General features: G+C 37.0%; 2 protein-coding genes across 3 annotated transcripts in view; both read right to left on the bottom strand.

The window, feature by feature from the left end:
- Positions 1-1,007: 1,007 nt before the first annotated feature.
- Positions 1,008-4,922, bottom strand: LOC147863319 (ankyrin repeat family protein). Its single transcript, XM_087321255.1, has 5 exons — positions 4,819-4,922; positions 3,116-4,587; positions 2,969-3,005; positions 2,083-2,216; positions 1,008-1,704 (listed from the first exon to the last, which is right to left on the bottom strand). Exons 2-5 carry the CDS (start codon positions 4,561-4,563, stop codon positions 1,308-1,310), a joined length of 2,016 nt encoding a protein of 671 aa, XP_087177381.1. The 5' UTR covers positions 4,564-4,587; positions 4,819-4,922; the 3' UTR covers positions 1,008-1,307.
- A 1,282-nt stretch (positions 4,923-6,204) lies between these two features.
- Positions 6,205-11,071, bottom strand: part of LOC147863320 (small RNA 2'-O-methyltransferase-like) — a 6,077-nt gene continuing 1,210 nt past the window's right edge. The window contains exons 3-10 of one of the 2 annotated variants that reach the window (XM_087321178.1): positions 10,215-10,666; positions 9,796-10,068; positions 9,457-9,638; positions 8,759-9,340; positions 8,185-8,339; positions 7,975-8,091; positions 7,748-7,879; positions 6,205-7,502 (exon numbers count right to left, since the gene is read on the bottom strand). In XM_087321178.1, the coding sequence (XP_087177304.1) occupies positions 6,891-7,502; positions 7,748-7,879; positions 7,975-8,091; positions 8,185-8,339; positions 8,759-9,340; positions 9,457-9,638; positions 9,796-10,068; positions 10,215-10,666 (2,505 nt within the window). In that variant the 3' untranslated portion in view covers positions 6,205-6,890. Of the gene's footprint in view, positions 7,503-7,747; positions 7,880-7,974; positions 8,092-8,184; positions 8,340-8,758; positions 9,341-9,456; positions 9,654-9,795; positions 10,069-10,214; positions 10,667-11,071 lie in introns of both variants that reach the window. The other variant, XM_087321177.1, reaches the window with a different exon arrangement.

Below are 11,071 nucleotides of genomic sequence, written 5' to 3' on the forward strand. Positions count from 1 at the left end.
TGTGAAACAATTCGTTGAGGACATCTCCAATTCAGCTTGTTACTCATTCAAATGTGAAACAGGATAGGGAAATGATTGATTCCCTATGCAGTCATCCTGGAATCCAAATCCCACTGTGCTTTCATTGTCCTGGCTATAAAGAAAGTACTCTTCTATCTCCTGAGTCGTGAACTCCATTCTATAAAGAAAATTAATTCTCCATGAATATGCCCCATCAGCTCGTAAGCTGTTTGCCATACTAAAAATGAAGTGATGAGATTCTCCATGAAGATGCAAAGTGCCATTGGCCTAGAGTCAGCACAACACTGTGGTTGTCACTGTCAAACTGGTTACATTAATTGATGTGTACCACATGGCATGTGGTAAGAATGATAGCATGTCATATTATGGCAAAGAGATGCCATAGAAGCTGAAGATATTCTGTACTTTATGAACCTATTGTGATGATAATATGTAATATTATGGCATAGAGGTGTTAGCACTAAAGCTATTCCATACAGTATGAAACCCCCAGTGGCCCAGCATGTTCATGGGATATTAATTTCTTTTGTAAAATTAAAAGCAAAACTTTCTTCATATAGCTTAAAATACAACTCCGTCGTGAGACCTTGGACATATTAGCGATTTGCTTATATCATGCCTCATCTTACACGGGTAAAATTTGCCAGAGTTAATCAACAAAGAATATGGTAGACTCTAAAAAAATCCACTTTTGCACAGCCCAGGAGTCCTAGGCCAAAGAGCATAGACTTTTTTTCTTTATCTCTGCAGAGAGAAAAGAGTGTGGGCTTTCTTTCTTTATCAGATTCACCATTGTTATTTCTTTCTTTCTTTATGGGTTGACTTTGCAAAACCTGGTCATTTGAAATATTATTTCATATATCCTTCGAAGTCATACAATATTATCAAAGGCTTGTGTTCGAGAAACTATTAAATCAGAGATTTAAATATTTGCATCTCAAAGGCCTGTTGATATATAACATCTCTAGATTGCACACCCACAAGGTAGACACGAAGACATAATATTCATAAACCAAGAATTGCAACACATCCAAAAGTTTTCCATGGTTATTCTAGCTTTTGTTTGATGACACTTGCATCATTAATCTGTCACTTGATTATATTGCCAGATTATTGCATCAAAGACAAGGGATTAGAGGAAATAAACTCTACCAAAAGCCAAGCTTTACACATAATAGAGATGAGGAATCTAGCCTGAAGGCTTTTCTCTAGCAATAAGGAAGAACCTCTATGACTCGAATGAATGAAAGATTTACAAACCCAAACAAGACAACCAACAAAGCAGTTTACATGCTAAGAGATTCAAAATTGATATCTTTAACATCCTCTTGACCAGTTGAGGATGTCAAACCACTCTCACTCTCATTCTCATAAGCTTCAGTCTCTCCAGTTTTAATAAGCAGCTCCAACATTTTATCAAACTGCAAAGCACTCTGGTCACGCTCATCAAGCTCTGCTCCCTCAGCTTCAAGCCACTTTTCTCTTAAGTCATCAAGAACATTTGCTTGCTTAGAAATACCTTCTTCTCCGGGAGCACTAGGGACAGTTGTTCGTTGAGATGAGTCACCAGAAGGTGGAGGTAGTGATAACAACATCTTGCGAAACTCTCTTGTCCCAGAGAATACTTCAAAGTTGGCTGCAATTGTGTCGAGACAATATTCTCTCAACTTCCACACACCATACCTACATTAGGAAAAGCATTTCATATGAAGCTTGCAATATACGTGATTTTGATCCTGCCCCTAATTTTTTGGGCATTTACCATTTTACCCCTAAGTTTAAAACCATTAGCACACTGCCCCTAAGTTTATGAAAGTTACCAGAATACCAAATTCTGCTCAGATTTACCCTGGGTTAAAAAGCCATTAGCAGATTACCCCTTATGTATGAGTAATATTACCAGAATGTTACCAGAATACCCTTATGTATGAGTAATATTCTGTACTACATAGGGGATTTCTTGTAACTTTTTCAAAATCTTAAAGAGGTACGACAGATACTACTCAACAAGTTAGGGGCATTCTGGTTATATAGATTGTTCTGTTTTAACAGAGCTTTTACATTTCAGCGAGTAGCAGCCACTGGCATAACTCATCCGGAGTTGCTGTTTCTAAATGTGGCAATAATGCATCTGCAACAACTCTTTTCAAAGGAAACAACAAATATCTCGAAGCTGCATCGAACAACTCCTCAGCCTGATACATTCAAAATAAATCAATATATCAGCACAAGAACACTATGCCCATGCAAATGTCCATACATATTTACATATATGATATAACCATATATACCTGGCACATCCATAGATAAGATTTGTACTCGGTTAGGATGGAGGTACAATCCTTCTAACACATACAAAATGCAATAGGACAATGCCACACAAACTAGAATATATACCTATATATTTAAATTTCTATACAACGTATGGTCTAGAATATCGATGTATGTAGACTTGGGTATAGCTATAAGTCTATTATACATGGTCACACAAATATACATATACATATATATATACTTGTGTACCACTACATGCCTTTTCAGTTAGTTATACCTGCAATAGGTGGTGGATAAGTTTGAGCCAAAACTAAACCATGAAACCATGAAACAATGGTTTACTGGCTTAAATGATTCAAATGGTTTTGGCTTGGGGGGTTAACAGTTTGGTTTGAAAAGGTATTGGCTTAATGGCGTATGGTTTATCATGCTTTTAACCGTGGTTTAAATGGCTTAAATATCTTATGTAGCCATTTGGAATTGTGATTTAATAAATTTCTTTAATGTTAAATTTGTTTGTTTTCTTAATTCTTGATTTTTGAAATTTAAGTCATAACTTTTCTAGCTGTTGATTATTTTATTATATATTATATTAGGAAATATGATAAACAAAATTTTCCTTAAAATAAAATTTCCCCAATTTGCAGAACTGTTATTGGAAAATTAAAAATACCTGGTTAGGATGAAGATTCAACACTTCGTCAGTGTACCTGCAATTAGCATACACGTGAGTAAAGCTTCAAAGAAAAGCAAATTGCTGGCTTCATAGGTTAAATGATCTGAATTCAAGAAAAGGAGAGAAGCAAGATGGATAACATACATATATTCGAGCAATTTTTCAAATGTTTCAGAACTCAAATCCTCTTCCCGAAGCAGTGGAAGCGCAGTGCTACTTGTGATCTTGGTAGCACCAACATTCTCTTCTCCGAAGCATTCCATTCTCGAAAACCTTGCCCTAAAGTAGTCAGACCTCGCAGCTAATATTACTTGATGGCTTCTATATATTGATTCCTCAACAGAAAAGTGCACATCGGCATGATCCTCTTCAAAGGAAGTTTCACAGCCTGAACCTACATCTATGGAAGCTTCAAGCCCTTCTTCAGATATCCGACTAGTTTCAAAAGTTACAGCTGCAAAATGTTGCAGTTTATCCAAGTTTGCATGATTATCTCTTGCATGGAATTCATGCTTAGACTTTGACAATGATAATTTGAGCAAATTTCGCATTGCATTGGGTAGTCTCTCATGCTCTGGTAAAGAAGACCCTTGCAAGATGAATCGTTTCTGTGAATCATCTGCATTTCGCAAATGTTTATATTCGGCAAACTTCTGATGTGCAAGTTCCTTTTCTACAGCTTTGTGTAAACCAACACAACCACAAACCTTGCAAATTCTTGATAAAGCGCCCATGTCTTCAACTGCCACATCTAATCTATCAGTATAGAAGAACTGCACGAGGCTGAAAAGCGCTGGGAAAGTTAGCTTGTTATTTGATAATCTCACTTCTTTCTTATGCTTCCAATCCTTTTGGAACTTTGCCTTGAAGTAGGGAGATCTTGCAATGAGGATAGCTCTATGAGCTTCAATGGGCTGCCCTTCAACATAGAAAGTAATATCAGGTTTAAAATCGGTGGTACCACCAATAATGATGGAAGCATTGGAAAGTGGTGTACTATCATGTTGATCAATTAGCATTGAGTTAGAAAACCCCGACGAAACTGAACCATTTTCAGAGCCTGAAGTAACCGACCCATGTTCTGAGTTTGGAAAATCCGATAAAATCGAACTATTTTCTGAGCCAGATATACCTTTTGAGAAAGCAAAGTTTGATTTTGAGCTCAGAAAAACCTCTCGAAGAGACTTTGGCAATGGGTCAAGAGGCGGCGGCCGAGCTTCAAAAGCCTTCAAAAGCTTCCGAACCTTCAAGTTTAAAGAAGCATAGTGGCATCTATCACCATCAAAAGTGTTCTCACTACATATAGCACCGTGTTCCATAAGCATACGGGCGGCATCCAAATGTCCAGCCAAACAAGCATAATATAATGCTACCGAATCCCAGGAATCTCTCACATTAACATTAACTCCTTTTTTTAAGAGAGATTCGAGCCTTTCAACATCACCTGCTCTTGAGGCTTCGTAGATGTCGCCATAAGGAACTCTTTTACAGGGAAGAGATGGTTCTTCAGGTTCATCACCATAATAGAGGTTGTCAAGATCAGCACCAACGATCACTTGAACTCGATGGGCTTCATCTTCTCTCGTCCCCATTGCATATATGACCTTTCACAAGACCTGTTGAAATAGAGCCCACATGTATATATATAATATATATATATATATATCTCCAAAATATCTTCCCTCTATAGCTAGAGCTGCTCCCCTTAAATATTTTACAGATATTGCGTCTATATGTAGAGATATTTACTCTATATTTAAAGAGATTTCTTTTATATCTAGAGACACTTCTTCTGTATTTAGAGATCTTTCGGCTTATCAAGGACTCCATGGATTAATATCTCGTACCTGAACAGGGGAGATGGAAAGACACTCTGTTTCTGGCCTGCTCTGTCGGTATATCTTCTTGGCTGAGGATCCACAAATGGGTCTATTGGGCAATATACCATTACCATACAATACACACACACACACACACAATATATATATATATATATATAAATGTCTTCATTCAATTGAATTGACTTGAGAGCTCGGAAGGCTTTCACATGAGGGTGTTTGTCTATGATGGCTTTGTGTCGAAGAGTGTTCTGTTTTGCAAACTATTTCTCGTCTCGCCCTTGGGCTCCAAATCAATGCTCTTCCCCTAACACCTCTCTCTTTTGATTGTCTCGGACAAATTTTTTGTCTTTGATGTGCTCTATGAATGAATGACAAACTATCACTTTAGAAGATTGGCTTTTTTTCTTCCTAACATGGATCTCGCTCGCCAAGCTATGTAGAACCTCGTATGTCCAAAGAAACAAAAAAATGGGCAGCGAAAAACTCACGGGCATCATATACATTGCTTGCACCTTGAAATGCATATGGAACAACCACACCTATTATTTCCCTCTATACGAATTCGTTTCTTCAACTTTCAAGTATCCTTTGAAAGATTCACTCACGAATCTTGGAGATCCACACCTATTCATATATCATAAGTGTTGGTATATGTTTTGAACATTCCTTGGGGTACACACATTTGGGATTTTGGGGATGTAAATCTTTTGAATTAGATTGTCACTCTCTACATTCTTTTGCGCTCTTACATTAATAACACTTGTAACAATTAGCTTCTACACACAAACCTTGCATTTTTACTCAAAATTCAAGCATTGAGGTGAAGATATTGCAACATTACTAATGTTGTTGGTTTGTGCACCATTATCTAAATGTTTCTAGACAAAGATCAACAATCATTCATCAAGAAGAAGCCTAAAAATGGTCTTACTTGCTCAGTGATATTAATTTTTATTAGTCAAAACCATTGTTGATCAATGGTCATGCACTGTGATATGCTTGAAGGTCAAATTGAATTATAATAGAATTGGCATCTTAATAACACTTCCCAATGCCCTCAACAAATTGTCAACATATTTTCTATTTTCAAGTGTTTGTGCATCTTGTGGATTTGTGCAATGGAAATATATGACAAATTTTTATTTGTCGCGTAGTCTTAGTCTTTTGCTAATGCCACCATTGAAGGTATTTCTTAAAAATATAATGATGATATAACTCTTCACCAAATAAAATCCATCCGAGTATTCATGCCATGAACAATCACACTAAATGTAGTTCACACTAAGCATCCAATCATTTATGTGATAGCACAAATGACAAAAAAACTGAACTAGCACATGAACACAATGATATGAAAGGATGCAACCACTCAATGGTTCCTACAGCAGACCATTTTGTACCATGAATCATGGTAATTGGTATGAAGAAAAATGACCAGCCCAAACTCCCAAAGCCATGGAGTATCCATAATCCTGCATTCAAATAGGTTGAAAGTCAACCGCAATAAGTCGCCTCTATCATCATTATCAGCCCAAGTTTTTCCATCAATACCACAGTTTTCGATGATCTCCTGGGTCGAATGTATCCTGTCTTTTATTTTAGCACAAGCTGATAAGACTAGGTCTAGCCCTAATTGTTTACACCACAATCTTCAAAGAACAAGATAAAAGAATTGGAAGAATTTAGTGCCGCATATCTACATATATATTTTGCATTAATGTAGTAATTCTTCTGTTACACAAAAATTGCATCTGGAAATGTAATATATACGATTCCTTCACATCCTTTGAAGTTGTAAGTAGGTGTACAGCTGTTGTATTGGGTGTTCCAAAATTTGAAACTAATTCTTGATTAGCAAAAAACCCTAAATAGAGCAAGGGTCATTTCAAATTATTTCCCCAGGAAGCCCACCTTTATCATACTTCCAAACTACAGTGTACACAGGAGAAATCCTAGTTTCTTGATGACCATTTTCACAAGTTACTCTTTTACAGTCCGACTTACATGTGTTAATCTTCAACCTTATAATGGTTTTTGCGTGTGAATATAGCTATCTGTGATGCAAATCCAGGGTCATTTCAAATTATTTCCCCAGGAAGCCCACCTTTATCATACTTCCAAACTACAGTGTACACAGGAGAAATCCTAGTTTCTTGATGACCATTTTCACAGGTTACTCTTTTACAGTCTGACTTGCATGTGTTATCTTCAACCTTATAATGGTTTTTGCGTGTGAATATAGCTATCTGTGATGCAAATCCAGGGTCTTCAACAGAACCACCTACACCATCATATTCCACGGCATACCCAAACTTCAATGCTAAAGTGTTGGCCCATTCTTCAAACTCGGCCCTCGTCCATTCAAATCGATGATCATCGTTTCTGAGCTTAATGACACCTGACATGCTTGGACCATCATCAAATGCATTTATGTCTGAAATAGCAGCATCTTCCACAACATGAGTCTTCAGTTCACTACCATTCATCAGTGCTACATGATCCATGTTCATTGATGCTGGTACACTGCTTTTGCACTCCCCCGAATTGGTTCTATGATCTGTGGTTACTTTTTGAAGGATGGTATTGTACTCAATATTAGGAGTTGATAATATCAGCATTTTAGGTGCATATGTACCCAAGATTATCTCGCCTGCTTTCAACAAAGGCTCAGGATCCATATGCTCTACAACCTAATCAAGAACACACATAGCATCTGATCATCCATAAAACTCATGAAAAAATGCTCTAGATCCATATGCTATATCTACAACCTAATCAAGAACACACATAACACATGATCATCCATAAAACTCATAAAGAAATGGTCTGGATTCATAAGCTATGTCTACAACCTAATCAAGAAGACACCACAAGAAGATCAAACAATAAAACCACGAAAGTATCACAATTACAACCACAATCATCCAGTAGCTACCTCTATGCAAGTTGCAACATCAAAGTCACATAAACGATGATCAGCATCTGCAAGGGACCCTTCATATAGGACCAGTTCTTTCAGTTTACTGCTAGAATGTGTTTCAGCAAGAGCTAATTTCCCACAAAGTAACTGCAATAAAGAAATATCATTCAGCAATAATATGTATGGAATAAGCCTAATAAATATGATTATACACCAAGATGATTACAATGCATACTGAAAACCTTTGTGGCACGGAAGAGGCTTTTTTGAGAAATGTCAACACCAGCTATGTGTTCAAGGTCAGTATCAGTGTCAACCACTGCATCCAACAAACTGCCAGAACCACACCCAAGGTCAACCTGTGACAAAAATGTTTCAGAAACTACTGTACATAAAGAAACCTGGAACTCAAATTTTAATGCAAATGGAGAGGACAGTAAACTTCTACATACTAGTGACTTTGCTCTAACTTCCTTGATCTTCTGTATTGCAAATTCATTCCTCTGCTTAGATAAAGGTGGAGAAAATAGTGCAGACTCCATTCGTTCCTCAGGCGGTTCAATAGTCCTCAAAAGTTTGATATCATATCTCAGTGATGAAAGAGAACCTGTGGACAAAATGATAGTAGCTCATAGGAAAGTTGTGATGCTAGCAGTCCAATGACCAAAAAAAGGTTTAAAATTTTCCACATGATCAACTTCCTCTAAATAGACCCATACACAAGAATGAACCACTAGAAGGATGTAATCTCAAGATGAACTAGAAAATACATATACATATAGAGAACATATGACACCATACACATCAGATGAAGTGGTTAGAAACTTCATTGATAAAGCTTTGTAGAATATTTCAACAGTCATATCCTTAATAGACAAGTTTCATAATTTGGCTCTTACATTCCACAGGATATTCCCGATGACATCTTAGATCAGCATGGAAAAGTAACAAAAGGAAAAGTTACACCAGAATTAAGACACAGCACACCCTTACAAACATAAAAATAGGTACCAGAAATAAGCTTACCAATGTCAAGATTGCGAACAGTACTCATAACATCTTCGCATGCAGCAAGGAGAGCTTCAAGACATGGTATTGGTAGAGAGACCTGGTCATTGCCACCAACTTGCATCCCCAAAACACAATTCTCGATTTCTGGAAGTGTTCCTCCAATGCCCAATTGAAATTCAAATTCTTCATGAGATTCCACATTAACATCTTCGTGATGCCCAATAAGCCAGACAATGCAAGATATAGAAACCATTGTTCCTGCGGCAATCATCTTGTTTGGCTCAGTGCGGACCTTACTAATTCCATTGAGAGAAGATTTACTTTCTGAGATATCTAACTTTGGAATAGTGATTTTCTCTCTTTCCTGGAATTCTTCATTCACTGGATTAGGACAGTTGAGATAATTCTTGCCAATATCTGACAGGAAAAGCAATGCCTGTAGAGCTGCACTCTGGGATGCATCATTGTGATTCCTGTAGAGACGCTCTGACTCAAATTCATGGTCTTTCCTCTGATATATAATCTTTACCATACATTTGTAAAACACACTTTGTGTGCTTTCTTTTTTATTATCACATGTAGCCATAGCTGTCACAACTTGATACAGAAAAATAAATTGTGTCATCATTGTGAAAAATATGCATATCTACAAAATATTTACCAAATTCTGTTTTTCTTTGTAATTAGAAGAAATTTTAGAATATTGTCGATACCATTTGAAGCTGTGATTGGAGTGAAAGTGAATGCAGGATCTGGCATTCGATGTTGCTGACAGAAGTCAGTCAATAAGGCACGAGGAAGCTTTCCTCTCCATTGGCATTTACTTAAAAAAGAACAAGGCATCTTTGCTACCAAAGGTGCGTCCCTTGAAAGCCTGTAGTTTCCTTCAGGGCTCCTGCCCAAAATTAGCCTGCAGAAATATCATAAAAATTTAAAAGAAAAATTAATTTAATACTTGAAAGGCTCTTTGGTATTTAAATTTGCACTATACATATTAAGATAAATAAATCATGAATTGAAAGCCAAACGAACAATATTACTTTATTAAGCACCTGTAGTAGCAAGAAAGAGACACATCACCAAAAGAGAGCTTTCCCTCTAGCTTCCAACTGGAGCCCACGTTGGCAAGGATGGAATCTCCATATATAGAAAAACCCAGAATGTCACTAGCTCTGCTGTTCCTATTTATTGGATATTTCTTCCCTTCATGAAGCTCTTGGATTACATAGCCATCATTATTGGAATCATCTGAGCGCTTTACTTCCAATAGCCTCTCTGGAATGATATAATAGAGACGTGTACCATGGGGTACCCTAGTGATGGCCCTGTAAACAAATCCCAAGTCATTCCCTTAAAATTGCATTCCCTGAATGAGCTCCAAAATGAAAACTATAGCATGACAGTTATGAAACAAACAAACAAGTAGACAAGAATGTCAGCATGTTTTATCAAATCTTGAAAACGTATTGACCTTGAGATCATAAGTACAGATCCATCTTGAAACCCAAGCCTATTGGATAATGCATCTAGATAATAATCATCTGGATCTAATTCGATCTCGATGCTCTCAACCATTGCATCCTCCAATGCAGGAATGTAGACTGCTTGAAACTTGGGACAAATTTCCTCTTCCTCTTCTGATGCCAAAAACTCTTCTTGAAATTGAGAGGAGAATGGCTCTATCCTTTTAATAAAGAAACCCTTCTCACGTGTAACTAATGAACATCTTTTTGCTGCTTCCCACACCATGGCCACAGTAAACATTGGATTACTCTCTGAATATGAATGAAGTGACTTGCAAAGTGAAATAATCTTATTATCCAGTGCTGCTATTGCTGCCACAGGTAAGGCGCCTGCTCTTCCATCTTTTCTTCTCATTGCAGCCCTAAAATGTTCCTTCAGAGATTGACAACTCATTACAACCTGCACACATGGTAGATCAACTTCAAAGGTAGAACTTATATATATCAATAGGAAAAGCACAAGGAATATCTTGCCTGGTCTATGTTCCAGAAAGATATGATAAGCTTCTATATTTTATGCTGTCTTTTCTATTATCTAACCTATCAACATTAGTGCTACCTGGATCCTATATTTGTTGACATGGAATGTCTGAATACAAATATGTACATGAACTAAAATTAAAATTCTTATAAAAGTGCAAAATCCTTAAGATTTGCACAAGCATTCATATCACTACAAAGAGTATGTCCTTTAAACAACATCCACTCTTAAACCCAAACCTTACTTTTACAAGACTACTAGCATCGGTATCTTACATGAAGACATCATTTCCAATTGCTAAACTGCAAACAAGGGGGTTTCCTA

Source organism: Azolla caroliniana, unplaced genomic scaffold (assembly GCF_043228905.1).
Source record: "Azolla caroliniana isolate FFs.n. ecotype wild unplaced genomic scaffold, voAzoCaro1.0.p SCAF_6, whole genome shotgun sequence".
Classification (NCBI taxonomy): Eukaryota; Viridiplantae; Streptophyta; class Polypodiopsida; order Salviniales; family Salviniaceae; genus Azolla; species Azolla caroliniana.